Here is a 23189-nt window from a genome sequence, read left to right as displayed (position 1 = left end):
AGTGATGTAAGACTTAGATGCAGCTGCTTGGCCATGGAAAACCCATTCCATGAAGAATACACAGTCTACACACTGTCCTTCAGCTAATCTAATAGCCACGTGAACTTTGGAGGTCTGTAGCGATTGACTCTGCAGAAAGTTGGCGACCTCTATGCACCTCTGCATCTGCTGACCCCACTTTGTGATTTTAGAGTGACCTATTCTTTCACAAATGTTTGTAGAAGCAGTCTAACGCCTAGGTTCTTGATTTCATAGACCTGTATCCATGGAAGGGATTGGCACACCTGAATTCAATAATTTGATTGGCTGAGTGAATACTTTTGGCAATATAGTGTAACTTGCCAGCTGTCTCCAGAGAGACAGTGTCTGAGCTACATGACCAACAAACTAATTCAGCCCACACACACACAAACATAGACACATGTATTTACTTTTGTCATTGATATAATCTGATCAATACTTCTTGTTTTGTAAGAGAGCGTTGACTTGATGTTGACTCTACCGTACTCCTTTTAATTAGCCACCTTACCCAAAACTGAGTTTTCTCATCTAATTTGTAAGACTTGCTGTTTCTTGTTGTTCAGTAAGCTACGTCTTCTTTTGTCTTATTTTTGTCTAAAACAGAGCGAATTAAGACTGTACAGGCTATTCTGAATTATTAACTACTACTTATTAACTTGCCGATTCTCTTTGTTTTCTGTATTTGCTCCATCAGATAAGTGAGCGCAGACGAGTGAACAAAGGCTTGATGCTGGACTGCCCAGGGTAAAGCTGAGGGTTTTCTTGAAGGAACACATGAGAGGAGACTGAGTGAAACTACCACTTTCTCTGTCTCTGCTGGCAGTGCACTGCCTTCCAACACCCAGCTGTGTTTGTTTGCTGTGAATTAGCAGGCAGCAAGAGTCTACATGCTCGCTCAATATTACCCACATCACACCATAATTAGAGAGGAGTGCACTATTAAAATGGTCGTCTGCTGCTAAATCATCAAGTGATCACTGAGTTTTTAGCATTTGTCAAAACATTTTTATATACGTATGTGTACCTGTAGTATTTTCTGACATGAAGAAGTATGTAATGGCGGAAAGATAAGGCACAGAAAGAACCGACACCGCTTTCCGTCATTGAACGTGACAGGTCAAGAATCCAAACGTTTACATACTGTGCAGTTACTGTAATTTTCCCGATGATTGTGACAATTCTCCTTTTGAAATTTAGCAATTATCAATTTTCACATCTCCCCCCTCCTCCGATGAATGTAATTACTATCATCCCATTAACGACTGTGAACTCCTGACATCCACTTAATGCAAGCAAAGTGCCGAATGTTGTTGATACAAGCCCAACAGGGACTGAATCAGGCTGCGACTGTGGTCAGGTCCAATCTCAACCTCACTCACAACTATGTCATGGATCAAACAGCACAGGGCTCACAGGAGCAGGCGGAGAGTTTCTGAATGCCAAACAGCCACTGCTGCCCAAACAGATGTTAGCTGCATCACCTCTGATATCTCAAAATCTCTCCCAACACCTACAACACAAGCCCCCGCTGACAGTCCTCAGCTTCTCAACGCACGAGCTCATCACTGCATTATCGTCTGTACTTCCTTTAGTTGTCAGGATGGAAGAGCACAGAATAATTACTTGACTAAAAAAAGCAAATATTAAAAAAATATTAATTGATGCCAGCGAGTTTATAAACAGCCATGAGCAAACAGGAAGCCTAAGGAGAAGCATTCAATTTGTAATACTTCCAGGGGGCTTAAATAACAGAGAGCTAAGCAAGAAGGAGGCTTCAGGATGACTGCACATGAGGACTTTTTAAATAAAAACCCGCTGCACTGGTTGCCAGCTCTAAAACACCGAAAGCAACACTCGCCCAAAATGTCTTGTCTATTAACCTATGAATCATAAGCGAAAGTGGCATGGGCCCACTCGCAACTGACACGTGAAGCTTCAGGCAAACATTTGTTTTTATGAAAGCTGACACTGTCAAAGAGTACACTCAGAAATATCAAAAATTAGAGTTTTAGACATGGACTGGCCCGTGGTGGCTTTAGATAAAATGAGCATCAAATGATCGAATGCTGAGAGCTTTTTTCCTAATGACAGTATCATGTGAATAAAAAAAACAAAAGCCTGTGTGATTTTGTATCATACCATATATTGCAGGTATTTAAAATAACAGGGCTTAGTTGGAAGTTACTGTGATAAAGCAAATTATACTGTATGTGCACTCTACTCATGCTTTCAGGCAATACGTCGCTGCCACGGAAAATAACAGAGATAAAGAGCTCCAGCTAAGTGTGGATGCGGAAACCTTTTGTAGTGCAATTTATGTTAGAAGAACAGATTATATAGCTGCCAAGCCTTCATTATTGTTAGCCCCATATACAAAATAGGCATTTTGAAGACGATAAGATTAACGTGGGAAGATGATTTTGAACAAGATTAGCAGTTTTTGTGCTTCGTCAAAGTGCGCTGTTTTACCAATAACAAGTTTCTCATCAATGCAAATGACCGCCATTCATCTCAGTCACACTTAATTATTTTGTACATCAACCGTCTGCGTTTAATGTGGTTTCACACCAGTGGGCGGCTGACATTTTTCTCAAAATAAGTGGTCCAAAGATTACAAAGGCCTTAATTAACATCTTAATGCCACTCTGTATAACCCCCCGCCACAGCACACACACGCACAAAAGCACACGCTCTGATGTAAACAGTGTAAGATGCACAGATAAGAAAAAAACATAAGTACGCAAATTGGTATCTTCAATGAGATGGTCATCCTGTGCCTGAGGCACAGTTTTTTAGGTTTGTCAATTTAGACTTGTTGTTTATATGAGCCTGGGAAGTTTTTTTTAGCCTTCATAAATTAATGGCACAGAATTATAATACCTATTTCCCTCTTGCCAAATACCTTCATGTCAGACCTGGTTTCCTGGCACCTCTCAGGTGGAGCAGTAGGCTGGTTTTTCTAGTTTTCTGGAGCTTGTGCACATGTTTCTCATCAGCTCATCAAGGATGCAGTATTAAAGACCGGCTCAAGCGGAATTGTTGCCTCTTCGTTGGTGGTAATCAGGGTTTGTAGTGGTTTCTCACGGTTCCGTTCTCCATGAAATTCCTAACCTTGCTTTCTGTTCTGTTTCTCTGGTGAGTTGCCTGGTGCGAAGACAGCTGGAAACACGTCTCTGAATTTCCTTGCCCTGTGGAAAGTTTCTGGACCACTCCTTCAAACTCGGTTCACCTGCGCTCTCATGCTGGTTTCCTCCTGCTGAGGGAAAAATGCTTTCCAGTTTCTAATCTGCCTGCCCATTTTCCACCCCATACTCTCCCCTCCAAACTCCAAGCTTTAAGGAGGCAACTTTCCTGTCCAAATATACTGTTCAGTTGTTTCTTGTCCCTGAATCCTGGATTTGGCTCCATATTTATTGGCATTATGACAAAACATAATGGAGGGTTTAATGTAATGACTGAGATCTTGAATTTGGTTGAAGATGTAGGCTTACCAGACACGATTAGGTACTCATTTGTTTTCCTTCAGAACTATCTTAATTCTTCATTGCATAGATTAAACAAGGGGCTGGAAACAGTCCTCAAAGGTGCTTTACTGGTTTGAGATCTGGTGACTGCAGGCCATTAGAGTACTGCTATGTTCAGGAAACTAGCTTGAGATTATCTGAGCCTTGTGACATGGTGTGTTATTTTAAAAAGATGGGTACACGGTCTTGGCATGGTCAGCAACAGTACTCAGGTAGTTTCCACTCAGGGACCCAGAGTGAGCCATGAAAATATATTGCACACCATTAGACAATGACCAGCCTGCACAGTTTCTATAAGGCAGGATGGATCCATGCTTTCATGCTGTTTTTGCCTAATTCTGACCCTACCATCTGAATGTTAAAGGACCAATTAAGACTCATCATATCAGGACATTTTTCTTTTCAATATTCAATATTTTATTTTGTTTTTTTGCACCTGTATGAATTGTAGTCATTGGTGCCCAGTGTGGTCTGCTGTGGCTGTAGCCAATCTGCTTCATGACTTGACGTGCTATGATTTCAGAGATGCTCTTCTGCAAACCTTTATAACAAGAGAGTTGAGTTCCTGTTAGCTTCCTTTCAGCTTGGAGCAGTCAGGCCATTTTCCTCTGACCTCTGTCATCGACAAGGTATTTTTGCCCAGAGATCTGCCGCTCACTGAACATTTTCTCTGTAGAGATGTTGGTGTGGGAAAATCCCAGCAGGTCATCATTTTCTGAAATACTCAGACCAGCCCATCTTGACCTTGTCTAAATGTATAAATGCACTGAGTTGCTGCCATGCCACTGGCATTAACAAGGATGTGAACAGGTAAACCTAAAAAAGGGGAGGTGAGTGTATTCCTCTTAGCCTTCTTTTCACAAATCAAATATTAGCTTAAAAGCCTGATTGTAATGTAAAATTACCCCATTTTTTAATTAAATCAAAGCCAGGTCCAATTAAAATAAATCAGTGATATTGGCTGCCTTCTTCTTTATTCTTGCTATTGTTAGAAAGCATGACATTTGCAAGAAGAAGAAAAAAGCTTTCTGTTTTATAGATGATAACATATCCAACATAGTGCTAGAAATAAGCTCCTGAAAACAATGCAAATAAAAACTATAAAAAAAACAACTATAATAACTGTGGTGTGAGGACAGTTGCCCACGCAGGGTCATAAGGCCTAAAGATCGGCCCCCTATCCCAGCCCCCTGCTCCTCTGTGGCTGCTGCACAGCACTATCACAGGATGGAAATAAGATCCATTTACAGCAGTGCTCTGGAGAGGACCTAAGGGACTTTCCAAGGTAGTGGCAGCAGAACTACCTCCATCCACAGCAGAAAACTGGGAGTCATTCACTGCTCCATTTACTTTAAAGTGGAATATCAAATATAATGTGATGTTCCACTGAAGCAAACAATAGAAAGCCTGTGTTGTACCTCTGTTGCATTTCAGCACAGATCATTTCCTCCCTATATGTTGTAATGGCATCAAGAAGTAATCTAGATACAGTCACCTTGCTGGCGATACAAATGATATTATGTAGTGAGACATGTGGTGTGTGGAGCCTGTTGCAGTGCCAAATTCTGCCATCTGTGGACCAGTAAGTTTAACAGCAGCGTGATGGTGAGCTCAAATAAATAGGAGTTGGAGCCAACAATAAATGTGAAATAGGTGACCCGTGTTCCTCGGTTGTACAAGCACAGGATGAACCTGAAACCAATTAACTTTAGAGGCATGTGAATATAAAAAAAAAAAAAAGAATCAGTCAGCCAAAGTGCCACCAGCCCATACCGCTCGGTCTGTCTAAAGAGTGGTTGCCTCCCTTTAATCAATCACATTTCATACCACATAATCACGATGACATGCCCCCTGTCAGAGGTCAGTCTTTTTGATCTGGTTCTTCCCATCGAGTGGACTGGTGCTGACGCTGTATCAGCACTCTTTAGAAATGCTGAGATGGTCATATTTAGGAGGTTAATTAGTACCCTACTACAGTGTTTATCAGCCTATTTCATCTAATGTACTCATACAGGCTGTCAGATGGACTCAACAACCCTTTCATCAACAGAACCTCATTAGAATTCATGTTAAAGTGGATGTGGATTACTTTCAGCTGTTTGCTTTTAGCGACAATATTGATCGGATTGTAAGCGAACTGTCTTAGCCATTTAACTATAAATACAACTAATACTCCATTAACAAGTGATCATAATATTTAGCAAACTATCTGAATGGTTTATCCATTAGTTTTAGCTCACAGTTTCATTGTTTTAGCTGTACTGTTAGCTAATGCCTTAACTAATAGCCACAGTTTAAGCTAGCTATGGTCATTCCTAAATCATTTATCTGTTCCTTTATGTTTTCTTTATTGTGATCCTTTTTGTTAGCTTATACCCATTCTTCTCAAAGCTGTTTAGTTCCACTCAATTGTTGAGTTAAATGTATTTTTGTGGCAAACACATGATAATGTTTCTATGAATCTCATAACCCATTTGGAAATCACTATAATGCTGCTTTTTACAGGGACTCCTTAGACTGAGAAAGGGCCTTGTCATTTTGCAAAAGTCTTTAAGTTGGTCCCATTGGATACATAGTTTCTTTCTAAACCTTTTACAGAGTACTTTCTATTGCATAATTGTTTGAGTTTTTAAAAAGCTGTATTATTCACAGGACAACAAAGAGTCAGTTCAAAGTCCATTCACTGCAAATATATGAATGTCTTATTTTTTATTGTTCAGTTAGAAACCATCTTATGATCCTGTCATCCTCTTCTGATAAACTTCTAGAAGAATCGATGAATAGCTGTTTAAAAAGTTAGATAAAATTAATTCTAATCCAGATACAGTGATTCAACTACTTACACACTAATTAATGATTAGCAGTTAATACAAAACACTGTAAAATCATTATTAATAATCCCGTTTTGGTTAGTGCTAAGAAAACTCAAAATAATGAGGCAAAATGAGTTTTCAAAACTTGTTTCCAAGAGTTTTGGCAACTCAAATTTGTTGTTAAGCTAATTACTATATTCCTGTGAGGTGAACAGTAAAATTATAGCTTCAGCAGCATATATTTCTACCATCAAAACAAGTTAGAAATGTTTGTTGAATTTAAAAAAAGTTCCAGTTCCAGTTAGTAATGTAAAATTTGCATTTACAACTTTCATTTCCTCTGTTATTTCCCACAGTAAATCAATCCACATATATACCTTGGCACAGATTTCAATGCCAGATGCAATCCTCCCATTTATCCAGGCTTATGACCAGCAAGGGCTGAATACTAGTGCGTGTACTGGAAAAGTTGGATTTGTGTTTCCTGTCACTTCTAAATCAGGGAACTTATGCTTGATTCGCTATCTTGCTAACCTCACAGGAATATTGTAATTAGACAATTAATGATAATAATAAGTAATTAACAAGAAAATTCAACTTGCTAGAAGTAAAGTCAACAATAACAGTCAAGTAGCGCTAGCTGTTAATAACAAGACTACTACTTGCAATGCTGTATTTGAATTGTCAGTCCACAATTAATCCGTCCACATAAATTGTTGCGTTCGAAATTTCTCAACTGCACAAAATATTTGCACAGACTTTCTTAATAGCTGCACACATTGTACTTTTTTGATGATGCTCTGAAATGTCTTTTTTTTGTAGCAAACCCACACTGTTTATTTAAGTCTCTCTGATTACTGAAGGATAATGGGGTGGCAACAAATGTGACTGGAAGCTACAGTGTGTGTGTGTGTGTGTGTGTGTGTGTGTGTGTGTGTGTGTGTGTGTGTGTAAACTCACCAGCTTGCGCTGACACCAACCACAGACGCCACACAGAGCCACCAGCCAAACAGCACACACTGTCACTGCAAGGGAGACCAGGAACACACTGAGGGACACTGAGCCTGTGCACAAACACACACACATACAGGAGGGTGGAAAGAGATTTTTTTTTAAATGTGAGTGATGGTTTTTGGTACACACACAGATATTTTCTTCAACATGTGTAAAATAGAAACATGGAGGACATTGTACATCATGTTGTCAAAGGGTGCAACCCAAAAGAAAGCAGGGATTTCTCTCACCACGTTTAATTGAATAGCCGAGCAGAGCTCCCTTTTTTTCTTTTTTTTTTTACATTCTCATAAAAACCTAAGAAATACAATCTCATCACCAGCCCTTTCATGCCGGAGCGTTTCAATACCTTTCCAATAAGGAGTGGAGCCAGGCATCACTCAGATGCACACACATCACTGTCACTGTGTCACAGCTTGTTAAGTGACAGTCTGAAAGTGGAGGGAGGAGGGGAGAGAGGAGGAGGAGAGGAGAGGCTGACAATACAAGAGAGCTCATGATTTATGGGTATCGGTAGATGCCCAGCGAGAGAGGTGGCTCTGGAAGAGAGTCATAAAAAAACATCATCTATTGCTGCTCACATGTGTCTCAGTGTGTGACTGAGTCAGAATAGATTCACACATCAGCACTCTTGAGTTTTCAATTCCACATTCTCTCACATTTAAAACAACTGGATGGGCTTCACTTTGCAGCACGAGGACAGACGGCCTCACTGAGCTTTTCTTATCTGCGCTGCAGGAAAGATGGCTATGTATTCAAATTCAGGATTTCTTTCTAACTGATTCTAAAACATACAGCGATAAATGGATGTCAGGATACATTTTCACACCCACAAGTGATAAACAATGACAAACAGGCAGGCTTTGGCTTTCAGTTACTGGGTTTGCCTTCCTCCCAGCTGCTGTCTTCTTTCCTTCCTTTGCTTGTCATAACTGCCCTTTCCATTAAGGATACACCAATATACCGGCCAGACGTGGGGCCGGTACTGGCCGTAGGCCTACAGGCAAATGCGATGGCATTAAGTAATGGCAGTGGTGTTGCATTAATTTTTGTGCCGGCCTAACGATTAAAGACAGTGGGATGAAGATGTCATGGTAGCTTTTCATTGATTTAGGCGATTAAAATCTTAGGCATTGTATTAGAGTTTGACGTTTTGGATTAAAGTTATCCTCTGATTTCACTATACTCTGATTTCATTACTATTCTAGCAATTTTCAGCCTTGTTTCTTGCTTGATTAGTTTTATCGTTGCACTGTGATATCTGGTCCCTGTTTGTGTCACGCTCTGAGTTGGAGATTGTTATTCATCCCTCTATCTCGTCACGTCTGGATTATTGTAATTCGTTGTTTACTCATCTTAACAAAACGTCCTCGGAGCATCTGCGGGTTGCCTTCTAGGTACTCGCATGACACAGCGCTGCTAATTCAGCTGCAGAGACTCTCCATCAACTCCAGACTTTTTTTTTTCTTTTAGAGTTTTGCATGGACAAGCACAAGAACTTTACATCCATGCATCGCCAGGAGGTCTCTGAGGTCATGTGATCAGGCTCAAAACTAGACAGAGATTTTGCAACACTGGAAAGCTCTCTCACTGAGACCTTTGGACGTGGCGATGGCTTTTCAAAGGCAATTTAAACTTGCCTTTCTGCATGGTGGTATAGCAGGTAGTTTTTTTGTAGTGTAGTGCTTTATACATTTGCCTAACAAGCAAAAAAAAAATCACAGCTTCAATCCTGGGAGACGACACGCTTTTCTGGAATGCATCGGCCCAGGAGTGAGTTCCGAGGTATCTGGAATGTGGCAATAGTCCCGTCTTCTCTTTGTCTGCTGTTAAAGTGTCTGTTATGCCTTCCTCTGTGAACTTGTGCACCTTTGGCTTCAATAAAAGGTTTTTTATTGTTATTTACATCCCACGTCCTGCATTTGGGTCCATCCTTCAGCACTCCACACATCAACTCCTTTCACAGAAGAGTTAAACGACTTCAAAACAGTCGAATTACTTCTTTATAACAAAGATGTCTTTGTGACCCTGACATAAAAGAGCCAAAATAAAGAGCCAAAAAGTATTTTAAACCTTGGCATCAGCCCATAATTTACCATCACTGCATCCTTACTTTTCATCTCCCTTCTCTGTCACATCTTTTGCCTTATTGTCCACCTTGCCATCTCCTCGGGGAACTGACGTGACTAGAAAGGAGTAATAGTGGCAGGTGATATTTCATAGGGAAAGTCTGAATGGGATCTCCATTTTATTCGCGCTTTCCCTCAACCTGAACCGCTGTTTTCAAGTCACTGAGACACCCGAGGCCACTTCAGAAAAGAGAGAGCAAACTCAACCACACAAGCATTGCCACACACGGAGTCTTTGTGGGACAAAGGATGGTTATTTTGTCTTATAACATTTTATTTTGGGGTGCAAAAGAATCATTTAGTTTGCGCATTAGAAAAAAAAAACCTTGAACCCTGGATGGGGAAATATAGGCAACACAGACTGTGCATCCCTTATAAAAATAAATAAATAAATAACAAGTAATGTCGTCCTTTTATTTTTCCTTTATCAATGTTCCTGCTGACTGTCCTCATTTCAGCTAAGCAAACAACCTAAAATGAGGAATAGTGTTGCCAGGTCCTTCTTTTTACCTGCCAATAGCTGGTTTGTGTTAGCCACCTTAGACTCTCAACAGGAGCCAGTAAATTATATCATTTATTACAGTTTAAATGCTTGTTTACCGGTGTGTCTGTCGATCCACTTTTAAATATGTCCCTGCACCATTGTGACCAGCTAATGATTTGTGTACTCTGTGGAGCTTTCCTAGAAACAAGATTTGGCTTACATTCAGTGCTTTCTAAACAAAATGTCGGCATCCTTGACTTTTAACACAATGAACCTATTTCACACAGCGCCACATTTAATTTCATTATGTAGCAATAATAATGTTTTTTGCATTTCTTGTCAAGTTCTTACCACTCTTAGATCAGCTGTAAACTGAGAAAACAATAAACGCACAAAAAGCCTCGACCACGCAACTCCTTCAGCAGCTCTGTGTCGTGAGCTGCTTGCAGATGTTTCTGTGGATTTTCAGACTATAGCGACAGAAAGAATACGTGTCTTAACCGGCGCCAGCGGGAACTGAACTTTGCTCTGTGTGGCTGATGGAAACCTGCTTTTACACCTGTATCGCCTGCAAGATAAGAATCCTAAACATCTCAAACATTAGACACTACCTGAGTTTATCTCCTGATTACAGAGACTGACCCAGACTGGAAAAAAAGGCACAATCCAGCTCGACTGAACATGCACTGATTGTACAGATACAGTAGATATAATCAGCATAATAGTCTTTATCCATCCATCTGTCTTTATCAACAGACGGGCTACTAATGGTAAAGAAGAGCAAACATGCCCCTCTGAGCATGAGAGGGTCAGTGAAACGCACCCATATCCTGAATGATGATTATCTCTATTCATAGCGGTTTGAAAATAGATGCCATGTACTCTGCTACTGTATATTCACAGAGAAGTCAATAAAGCAGAGTCCATTAGATGCTATGACATCAGCGAAGGGAGTGATAGATCTTAAATAAGGAGAGCTGAACTAGTGTCCAGCTACGGCTTGTGGTAGCTGCAGAGCTAAGTGGCTCTCTGATGGCTGTTTTGAACTGTGGAAGAGGTTGGAGACTCAGGTGGATCTGTGAAAGCCAGCAGCTGATGTAGGGTCCTGTATTCTCTCTGAAGGTCGGAGGGTGTGGGGGGGTGTGCTTTATGAGCTGTGTCAGTCATGAGAGCTAAGGGAGTAAAAAGCTTCCAACTAAAACGCAGTCCAAAGAGGCCATGCTACTGCTCTCAGTAATGGACAGCTGACTTCTGCTTTCCACTTCATGGGATATGTGCTCCTTTTTTGGGAAACACTATAGACAGCTATAGCATGCAGGCTGAGGGATGACGAGAAGGAAATGCACTGCTTCTGCAGTATTATGAAGATATGCAAATCTTCAGCGCCACGGCTGTGGAGGAAAAAGAAGCATCATTAGAGTAAGAGAAGCCCGAACAACACGCAGCTATCACAGCACTCAGGAAATTCAATTTATCTTTCCCCGTGAACACTACAAAACTTTTAGCCTGAAATCCTCGAGCAGGTGATACATTAGCGAGGTGGAAGATAAAACTTGTATGCCGGAGCTGAAATAAGGTTTCCACTTGAAGTTAAACGAGGGCAGCAAACATAAAATGCAATCTTTACCATATGTAACCAAGTAACGAAAGAAAGGACCCTTTTTAAATGAAGGCTGGTGGAAAATGGCACCACTCAGTAAAAACTGACAAGTGAGCTAAACGAGCCATTGAACCCTTTGATCAGAAGCTTTTAGAAGTCAGAGCACTCTTGAACTTGAAAGTCGCTTGTTTGCTTGAGATTTCAGTGGCGATCGCTTTTTATATGTACATAAAAGAGAAAATAAATGGCACTACATACTGGTGTGAGTGGTGACGGTGATGTTGTAAATGAGCCTGCAATAAAAAACCCTTTCAGGACAACAAAGCGCTTCGTGTAGGAGGTTAAATGTGGACGGCTAACGAGAACTTGCAGGAAATATCAAAGCGCAGACTCTTTTGCATAGAGTGTATGGCTAGCAGCATTGAGGGATAAAATGCACGTAGGAGATCTGGTGCACATGAAGTGAGGTAAGCCAGGCAGAAAGGGACCAATCCTCGGGGGGGGGAGAGAAGAAATTGCTCATTGGACAGGCGGAACTGGAGCAGCATCCAGTCAGCAAAGCTGCCATACCTCATCTTTATGTACTGACTGAGGTGGAGAGGCCAGTGCCTTAGAAGCTCTAGGTGAAAAGCTCATAGCCTAATTGCCACTTGAGCCTGGGCTCTGCCCTCTTTATATCCACTGAGCTGCGGGGTAATCCTTAGATGTCACTCAGATGTCTTCACAGTCTGTCCCCTCTGAGGCAGAATCTGTGCGTAACAGCAGAAATGGTATTTACCTCCAGGTATATTGTAATACTGAGCATTTCAATTTGCTTCTATCTACCTTCTGGCTCAATTCGGAGCTCAGATAATTTCCAATGTTTGCAGCTGGCGTCTCAAGACAAAAGGCTAGATGTCAGTAAACAGCGCATGCATACGAAGGCACACAAAATAAATATTTCGCCTTTTGCTCAGTTGCACAAAATAATTTGAGTGGGAAGAGTCTAAAAAACATTCAGCAGACGAGATGTGGATATAATGAAAAATGATTGCAGTTCCAGGTAAATAATGCAGTTGATGAGGTGACATTTAACACAGTGAGCACAGAGCTGGATGCTGGAAATGCTGCAGAGTGCTCAAAGAATGACCTGCTGTTTTGGCATGTTTCATCACATTATTGTAAAGCCAGGCAGTCTGGCGAGGCTCAATAGGTATTTGCTCGCGAAAGAACGCCACTTCAAATAGGACGGACGGAAGATTATTGACAGTTCTATCCTTCTTGCAGACAACAATGTGAGCCGGTTGGTGGGTGCATATTGGTATTTGATTCAAAAAACAAAGCAGCTCTTCTGGAAATGTCAAATATCTCCTAATCGTTCCTTTTTTGGAAAAATCCTTTCTGAATTAATTTTCTGCCCCAAAGTCGTGTCATTTTATATCAACAGCACTTGGTTTAAAAGAAGTGTTTTCAGGGTTTTGGTACCTGGACCCTGGACTCTTGCTTCTCAGGTGTCAATGCTTTCCATCCCTTTATGTTAGCATGCGGTGATGATAACTGTGCAAAACCATACCAGACAGCATAATGTAAATCCCAATTCACAGTGAAACCTGGAGCCCCATGTGCTGCAATCACTGGGATGTGTAAAGTAACCAGTGAAGTTGTGACAGGTGGCGAGCACCTGTGGTTAGAGTGTCTCTTGCATCCGCTGTAAGCTACAGGGACTTGTGCCGGTTTTCTGTCCATATATGCTCTCAGTGGCTCAGCTGCAACACTGTTGTGCCATGACAGAGCCTGTTTCACAGCAAGAGGACAGCCGCCTACGTCTGTCTTAGATGAAGGGTAAGCACAGTGACAATCTGAGCTGGAGTTTGACCAACAAAGCATCACGTGGCACATGCCTGGTGTCACCTATAATGCCACCATCACCCTATTAGCACCTCTGACAGTGAACGGATGAATCAACCATAAAATCCAACAAAATCTGGGCAGTAGGGGTGTAAAATGAGCTGCAGCTATGATAGAATGTTTAAATATTTATAAGGGAATGAAATAAAGTTCTCAGTCTGCCATATAGCTGTTATATAAAATATCATTTAAAGTTAGACTGTGGAGTTTACTTGTCAACAAACTTATATTTACATCAACTGTTACCAATACACATAATACGTGTATCCCTGAGGCAAAGATCTGGACATCTCATATCATGGATAATCTTAATTTTAGTATATGATCTGCTTTTATGAGAAATCATGTTCTTAGCATCTGGGTTTTTCCAAGGGTAGCTGGATAGGCAGAGACCACCCTCATTAACTTCTGATGCACACCCGGTCATTTTGTTCTATAAGCAGGCCTGAAATGTGGCAGAAGCCACTCCTTATATAAAAGAACTTCAAAGCTTGCTCCTAGACTTGCAAAGGGTAAAGAGTTAATATTTTTGAAACCAGCCTCAAATGCCCATTAAAAGAACTGCAGCTTTTGGCCCTTGGCAATGGCAGTTTTATTTATATAGCACATTTCATTGCATGGCCCTTTTTTCATTTTTCAGCCTCGTGGTTGCCGACCGGTGCATCGCTGCATTTTTTTGACACATTACCAACATCTATAGATTAATCCAACAGTGTGACACCTGCGTAGTAATGTGTATTATGTCAAAAGAGCACTCACATGTGTGTCCCCATGAGGATGCCCAAGACAAATAGCTCTAAAGCTCCACTAGAATCCCCAAATCTTATGAGGTAGTGTTAAATACAACAGAAGGAATCTGTATGTATGTATTTATCCTTTGGCAAAATAATACAATAACTCAATAATACAAATGGTTTTCTTATCTACTGTATGCTACTAGTAAATACTCACAAGTGTCGGTGATAAATAAGCAGCAGCCTGCTCATGGACAGATGCTCACAGAATAGACTGACAGCTTAACTTCTGTGTGGTAAATATGCCTGTAATAAACTGTCAGAATAACAGCTGAATCTTTCTGTATATATAATTCGTTACACTTTTGGCTGCACATTGTTCTTTGGATTATCATTTTGTTAAAGCCCACACTACCCTGTAGGAAACAGTGTGCTATCAATAAATTATATATTTGTATTTTAACTCCACACACTGATTTATAACATTTCTTCTTTCTCCTTGTTGTTGTGATCTCACCGAGGGGTTAATGAATATTATCTACTTCTAATTTTGATTGGACGAGTGATAAAGTTGACATTCAGCTTACATCCATTTCTTCTGTCTTTGATAAGGACTTTATCCTGTCTGCACGGTCTGATCTATCACGTAATCTATCAGTGTGTCTGCTATAATTTCTCCCCCAGCTCAGCCTCAGAAAGACTGAATTAACTGGTCAGATTGAAATGAATGGTTTTCATATGTAAGTCTCAAAGACGCTCTCTTTGAGAAGGCAGACTTGTGTTTGTAAGTGTGCGTCTGCCTCGCATCAAACGCACATTAATAATGGATTACAGTTGTTTGTTGAAGGATGCCTGAAAAAACAAAAACACTACTTAAAAGGAGGTTAACTCATCTGCCTGCTTGGACTGCAATTTATCATTTAATCATTTCTTTAATTATTTCATTTTCTCATTAATTTACCTCTTTACCTGATGCTCCTCAGGTCAGATTAACCATCACGCCTTCCTCAGACTTGACCACTCTCCTCTCTTTTAAATACTCTTCGCACTTTTCCCCTCCTGGGTGTCATTTTGGGATAAATGACAGTTACGTACGGACAGACGCCTGGTCAAACCAAATGAGCTTCTCTTGGCTCCTAAGCTTGAGGATGTTATGGCTCCTTCACACCGTTACAAGCAACCTATTATTCACCAGTCCCACTGGTGCCCTTGAACGTATTGATTTAAGTCCTCGTGGTGGCTGTTGATACTCTGGAGGTGGACTAGTGTCCATCCCTGTAATGAGTGTCTGAGCTTTAAACTAAGTCAACCATGACTACCATTATTCTAGGTTGAAGGGCATTAAATTGCCTCTATATACCCTATGCTATTTGTTCTAAGAAGGGTCAGGGCTCACAATAAACAGTTTATTGAATTGTTTGATACACTTTTCCCCTGGTGTCTCCATTTTTTCCCACATTTTCCTTATTACTCAGGCTGCGAACTTGTTAAAGGAGACCTATTATGTCCATTTCCAGCTGTAGAAGAATCTCATTGTTGGAGTTTTACACGATTGCCAGGTTTTATTTATCCTATATGAGCCCTCCTGCTCAGCCTATCCTGTTCTTTTAGCTCCTCTCAGTTTAAGGCCACCCTCCCTTTAAGTAAACTATCCTTTTCTTTTTTTGGCCCGCCAAAACAAAAGGTTTGAACGGCATGTGGCTGGTTCTCATAGTTAGAGCTGTATGTCTAAGATTACCACATTAGTCTATGTTATTATGTATGACATAAGTTCATTTATCATAAACAAATTATATCTGGGAATCCACTGACTATTGTCTCCCTGGCCTGGGGAGCCGATAGCTATCAGCTAGGTTTTAGCTGATAGGAGAAGCACCCAGTTTGGTTTTCTCCTGCCATAGTCCATCTGCTTCAAGGTTCAATGTGTTGTGTATACACTGGTTGTTAGTTGGCTTACTGTTGCCTTCCTACCAGCTTGAAGCAGTTTGGCCTTTCTGAACTGCTGCTCACTCGATAGTTTCTCTTCTTAGGACCATTCTCTGTAAAACCTAGAAATGGTTGTGGGGGAAAAATCCCAGAAGATCAGAAGTTTCTGAAATAATCAGACCAGTCCATTTGCCATCAAAAACCATGCCACACTCAAAGTCACTTGAATCACCTTTCTTGCCCATTCTGATGCTCAGTTTGATCTTCAGCAGGTTATCTTGATGTTTACATGTCTAAAATGACATTAATTTACATTAATAAGCCATTGAACAGGTATACTTAATAGAGTAGCTGGTGACTATCTGGTTATAGAGGTTCAAGGCAAAGATTCAAAATCCTTATTAGTCAATGATCCACAGAGGTCACTAAAATAGAAAATTCTTCTTGTCCTTGTGTTTACTTTCTCATATGCACCACTGAGAAGCTTTTCATTTAAATGAATCTTGTAATCTCGTGTCCAGTTCCCCTTAATGTATTCACCCTGTGATCCCACTGAATATTTAGCTCTTGCAGTTGGTTAATGTTATGTTTACATCACAGCAGTAAACACTGGTTAATCCATTCCTTATATTTTTATCAGGGCCTTCTTTGGCTGTGGTGAGGCTTAAAAGAGCCACCATCCTTCAAAGTCTTCCAATGCTGTGTGCATTACTACAGATATGTTTACATAACGTGGAGAAATGCAAAGCGTGACGGAGCTGCTGTGCCTGGTTACTGCATGGTTGTACACAGTCGCTGCCACCGGTACAGCCCTTTTAATTTTTTCCCTCACATTTTCTTTTATTTTTTTCCAATAGTCATCGTCATCAAAGCTCAAAATGGTTATAGTCTTTAGCGCCAAACATTTTTCCTGGCTCCTCTGACTTCCTACGCCTACTCGACGTTCACTTTTTACCACCTTCTTATCTGTGTGCCTCTCCTGTAACTTCTAATTTATAGCTGCATCGCTTTTCACCATCTGTGTTGAAAGTTGTTTTTTAGCCGAAGCCCTCCTAAAAATGCGCACATGTGCTCAAAGCTGCACGCACCAACACGCACACATATTCTTCCACTTGACACAGCTTAAGCACAATGACATGAGTGGGAACGCATGCACTTTAGGGATGTGAAGAAACCAAGAAAAGTGGAGAGAGAACAGTGCAGGAAAAAGCAGAGTGGGAGTGAGGGAAGAGAGATTCAACTGTAATGCTATTGAGAAGCAATTTGTGAAGCTTGTGCATATGCATGCAGGCCTACAGTCCCCATCTGCCCACATCATCAGCTCACTGCTGGTGACATCAACCAAGACAAAGAGGTTTCGGATGCTCCAGATGTATTATGTGGGTGGTATTATAAAATCGAATCCAAGTCAAAGTCAATTGTATTTGCCTAAGGATACCAAGTTGCATGCATTCGTGGCATGTGTTTGTATGCGTGCACGCGTGCGTGTGTGTATGCGCTATTTTTTAATCGATGTCTAACTTCCTGCACTACACTTACATGAAAAAATATTAGCCTAAATATTCTCTGTCTTTCAAAAGTGGGAAAACAATTATTGAGGGTGTAATTAAAGTATTGGCAGGACAAGTGCAACTTTAATTGAATGACAGCTAAATGACAGCTAAATGACAGTGAAGCGGCCTAGACTCCGCGTATCCGTTATGGTTTATATAAAATCTCATCAAACTACACAATGAGCTCGGCTTAAGGCATTCACACGACTATTCTCGTCCCAGACGGTCACACATCTACAGAGCAAAGTTCATATGAAAATGCCAGACAGACTCCATTTGTCATAAATGAATTAATTTTGATTCATGGCTACCTGGAGGGCGCTACCTTTGCCTTCTTCATTCAATTAAAGGCTGCTTGTAAAACGCACTTTATTACCTGTCTGGACAGACTTGGCAGTAAAATCCCAGAACCTTCCTTAGCTTCTAGCTAGAGGTTAAAGTATTGACTCGGCCACAACCCAGCCAAAGTCATCTCCCTTTAGACTCCATAAAAAAGCCACTAAAACGCGAACCTTAAGTGACCCGATGCCAGCCTTGCGTGTGTGTCTTTCTGTACGTCCACCTTAAATGTAGGTCTTTCTGCAAGTGGCGTTCCCTTTCCACTGAGTCAAAACCTCACGCTGATAACCTCAGCTGGTGCAATGAGTGATCACCCTGCCTCTCCTGTGACCGCAATGTTCTCGGCGGCTGGTGTCAGGAGCGCTGACAACAGGAGGATGTGCAAGTGTGCGACAGCTAAGTGAGACGGAGTGAAAGGTTCGTTTAGAGGAAAAATAAATGGGTCCGGTGTCTTTGTATGTGCAACAGGCAGCCAAGCTGTAATTTACACTGTCATAGGAGCACAAAGGGAGAACAGGCCAACACCACTATAGGGTGCATTATATTTGTTCAGTGACTTCTGCTCTCATCTGATGGAACGGAGAATTCCCAGGTGACCTTTCTCGTCAGAGGCCTGTGCATTAATGGTTAAGCTCCACTACGGCCCGACTGATCCTGTTCTCTACACTGTTGCGAAATGTGCGGAGGCCTGAGGGACAGCACTGCATTGGCTTTGTGTCAGGAGAAGATTTAAATACCCCTCTGCATTTAGATTCCAGCTGGAGTGACACCACAGAAAATAACCCTCATTAGCATCAGGCAATGTCAAAGGAAGGACAAATTAAAGTAATGAAATGTATCCTCTCTTAACGGCGACTCTTTAATGTATCTTCTTCCTCTGACTCAAAGCGGCTTTCTTCCAAAAAAAAAAGAAAAAAGAACACATTTGATAATTAATTATTTAAATGAGTGAAGTTTCACTTTTTTGGAGACATTATAAACATAATTTCATTTTCATAAGCACGGGGTCATCGAGGAAGGGCCTTCAGCGCTGCTGTCTGTTGCTTGACTGCTCATTGATGTGTTTGCTTGTAAAACTGTCAACAATTTACAGCTGGGTAGTACCCAGCAGACTGAGACTTATTGACGATGCCACGCAGCTGCTCGATGCGGCAGGCTACAGTCGAGCTCATGGGAAATATAGTTTTCCACAGCTTACCGGTCCTTGTGGCCTTCGCTTCTGCGGGGAGTGCTCTGTGATTTTTCCTTCCACATTAAGTCAATTATACAACACCTGAGGACACTTCAAGCCCAGCTCCACGTTGTAACAGCTTGTCTTAATTCTTCCTCACTAGCATATTAATACAAGCTGCTGTGACAATGCTTTACACTCACAAGGAGGGCCTGCTCCTGCAGTCAATACCACCTCTGTGTTACAGCTTGGGAGTGGCCATATTACTCGCAGTACTGTGCGTGTCACTATTTGTCCATCCATCCATCCATCCATTCGCTTCCGCTTATCCTTTTCAGGGTCGCGGGGGGCACTGGAGCCTATCCCAGCTGTCATAGGGCGAAAGGCGGGGTACACCCTGGACAGGTCGCCAGTCTGTCGCAGGGCTAACACACAGGGACAGACAACCATTCACACTCACATTCACTCGCACATTCACACCTAGTGGCAATTTGGATTATCCAATTAACCTATCCCCACAAGCTGCATGTCTTTGGACGGTGGGAGGAGGTCGGAGTACCCGGAGAGAACCCACGCAAACACGGGGAGAACATGCAAACTCCACACAGAAAGACCCCGGCCTGATGGTGAAATTGAACTCAGGACCTTCTTGCTGTGAGGCAACAGTGCTAACCACTGTGCCACTGTGCTGCCGTCACTATTTGTCATGTCAGCCAATACTGCAAAGTTTTCCATCTGGCTGGCAGGGGCAGCGGTGAACTAATGGCAGGCTTGGCTGTCATTAAGCAGAGCGATACACACCCAGAGCTCTCATATCTACTTGACATTATCACCCTAACATCATGACAAGGATGCCATTTGGCTAACTATTGCTGGCATAACTGAGGAAGAAAATAATAGAGGGAGTGTGAGTTCAGGCTGGAGAGGAATTAAGAGAGAGAGAAAGAGAAGAGATTTAAGTTATTACTGGAAATCACAGTAGACGTCTCTTCTGGCAGGGTAATAATGAGCAACACGGTATTTCCACCCGAAATATATAATTAAATGTGGAAAGCGGCAGTGCGCTGCTTTCCATCACTGTCTCAATTTACTTGAAACCCTCTTGAGAGCGCACAATGCTGAGCTGACCACATGTAAACTGAGTTGTCACAAACAATCTAACCGGCACTGCGGCGGTTATTTATTGTAATTGGAATGAAAAGCTAAAGCTCTGAACTAACCTGATCTAAGGATGATTAATTAAGTCGCTTCAAGGAGCTACAGTTCTCGTCATGCATAATGGGTCAGATGAAAAAAGAAAAGTTTAAAAAGAAACAAAAAAACAAGCGATGCTATCAAGGCAGACTCTCAGCCTCCATGAGGTCTGTTAGATCACTAAAAGGACAAACGGGACAGTTGTGTGATCTGTATGCAACGTGACCTTTAAGCCAATCGGGGGGGGGCAGATTCCCGAAAGCCCCCAAAACAGATTTTTCTGTATCATTACTGTTTCTAAAAAAAGATCTCACTCCGCTGTGCTCCTTGGAATAGGAGCGGGTTCAGTCAGAGGACAGGTTTAACAGTGCTTGTGTCATGGTTTTAAATAAGGTAGTTTTTGCTCAGTTGAAATACACGCTGGATGGGCACACTGGATGAATTACAATGAAATTTAGAGCAAATATTCATGGTCCCCCCCGAGGAGGAGTGTAGGGACGCGCCAGCACTACTTTTTGTCTGATAAAATGAAAGTACACTAAAAAAAATATTCATGCCCAAACTGAATTTTAAGTAATTTAATTATATGTAAACTTTCCATATAATTTTGTTGCATGAAATCAATGCAAATTTAATAGAATCTGGTCAAATGAAATTAGTTGGTATGCTGGTATGCATTCAGTTCAGCGTATTTTCCTAATTTTTTTCCCCATGTACTTATAAATCAGTACTGAACACGTCACCAGTTTTCTAAGCAGATATTTTTCTATCGACGTGAAATTCTCACTAGATGTCGGAAACAACCCATCAAATCCATACATGCAAAGAAATCAAACCATAGATTATTACACATAGAATGTTTAATAATGAGAAATGGCACAGGGAAAAAGTATTGAACACACTTGCTGAAGTTTATTTGACACTTTGTAGAAAAGCTTTTGTTGGAGATGACAGCTTCAAGACGCCTCCTGTAAGGAGAAACTTGTCGGATGCATTGCTCTGAGCTTCAGTTACTTCCATAGATTTTTTACTGGATTCAGGTCAGATGATTGGCTGGGTCATTCTTGCAGTTTTATTTGCTTTCTATGAAACCAACTGAGAGTTTCTCTGGCTGCGTTTGAGATCATCGTCTTGCTGAAACATCCACCTTCATCTCATCTTCATCATCCTGGAAGACAGCAGCAGGTTTTTATCAAGAATGTCCATCCATCTTCATCCGCTTTGTCCGGGGCCGGGTCGCGGGGGCAGCAGCCTAAGCAAAGAGGCCCAGACCTCCCTCTCCCCAGCCACCTCCTCCAGCTTATCCGGGGGAATACCAAGGCGTTCCCAGGCCAGCCGAGAGATATAATCTCTCCAGCGTGTCCTGGGTCTTCCCCGGGGCCTCCTCCCGGTGGGACATGCCTGGAACACCTCACCCAGGAGGCGCCCAGGGGGCATCCTTGTCAGATGCCCGAACCACCTCAGCTGGCTCCTTTCGATGTGGAGCAGCAGCTCCCGGATGGCCGAACTTCTCACCCTATCTCTAAGGGAGAGGCCAGCCACCCTTCGGAGGAAGCTCATTTCCGCCGCTTGTATCCGCGATCTCGTTCTTTCGGTCACTACCCACAGCTCGTGGCCATAGGTGAGGGTAGGGACGTAGATCGACCGGTAAATTGAGAGCTTCGCTTTTACACTCAGCTCCCTCTTCACCACGACGGACCGGTGCAGCGTCCGCATTACTGCAGCTGCAGCCCCAATCCGTCTGTCGATCTCCGGCTCCCTTCTCCCATCACTCGCGAACAAGACCCCGAGATACTTGAACTCCTCCACTTGGGGCAGGAACTCATCAAGAATGTCTCGCTACATTTTCTTGTTCATCCTTCCTTCAATTATATGAAGCGTGCTCGCTTGATATTATTGAACTTGATTCAAAATGTTTTTCCTTCAGCGATGGAGTCTTTGGTGGTGAGCGTGCAGACAGGTCATGGCAATTGAGTGGGACTGAACCAGCTGATATTACTTTGCACTAAGTGGCAGGATTGCTTTCTAATCACTGATAGATTTCAGCTGGTGTCATGACTTTCGGTGCCTTTTTGCCTTTCTTCATGTGTTCAATACTTTTTCCCTGTGTCATTTTTCATTATTCTCTTATTATTGAGCAAACACACAAACTCCCTGAGCGGTCCCTTGGACCACTGTGAGCAACAGCAGACGTGTGCACTGTGGTCACGCCAGCATCGAATCCATCCAAGTTACACGGTTTATTAAAATAATGAAATTACAGCATTTATGTACTTTTAATTAACTGCTTTAGCCCACTTACAATGAAAATTTAAAAAAAAAAAATCTTGTTCATGACCTGTGTAGCATGTTAACACTATTGGAAGTAAAAAAAAAAAATAACGTGAACTCCAATTTTGAAAACACAATTTTATTTTTTTTATTTTTTTTATAAAGCTCTGACTTCTATTATGAGTATGAGTCTGTGGTCTGGGAGACTGTCCTGTCTGCAAAATACAGTATATAATGACCAATGTTGGGCAATTAATTATATAGTTACTTCTTCAAAAAAGTAACTGAGTTTTGCAAACAACAAAGTTTCTTGCAGCTGTTTACCCAAAATGCAGCCAAGGCGTTTTTTAAATAAACATTTCAAACTATTTACAGAACAATCAGCTGTTCTGCATCAAATCTGATGCCACACAAATCATTTGTGCCACTCCAACAAATAATTTCTGTCCACTATGAGATAAAGGAGAACAACAGCCTGATAGCTGCAGGCCTGACAACAGGAGATGTATCACTCCTGTAACACCTGTAA

The 23189-nt window shown here is 41.7% G+C and overlaps 1 protein-coding gene across 3 annotated transcripts in view; it reads right to left on the bottom strand.

Annotated features, from left to right (window-relative positions):
* syt7a (synaptotagmin VIIa) overlaps window positions 1-23189 on the bottom strand; it is a 94837-nt gene that overhangs the window by 50275 nt on the left and 21373 nt on the right. For 2 of the 3 annotated variants that reach the window (XM_082539556.1, XM_082539558.1), the window contains exon 2: window positions 7319-7422. In XM_082539556.1, coding sequence (XP_082395682.1) covers window positions 7319-7422 — 104 coding nt within the window. The remainder of the gene's footprint in view (window positions 1-7318; window positions 7423-23189) is intronic. The other variant, XM_082539557.1, reaches the window with a different exon arrangement.

This window comes from Aulonocara stuartgranti (assembly GCF_965226115.1).
Source record: "Aulonocara stuartgranti genome assembly, chromosome: 7".
Lineage (NCBI taxonomy): Eukaryota > Metazoa > Chordata > Actinopteri > Cichliformes > Cichlidae > Aulonocara > Aulonocara stuartgranti.
Note: the sequence above shows the minus strand (reverse complement) of the source record. Positions and strands in the feature narration are given on the sequence as shown.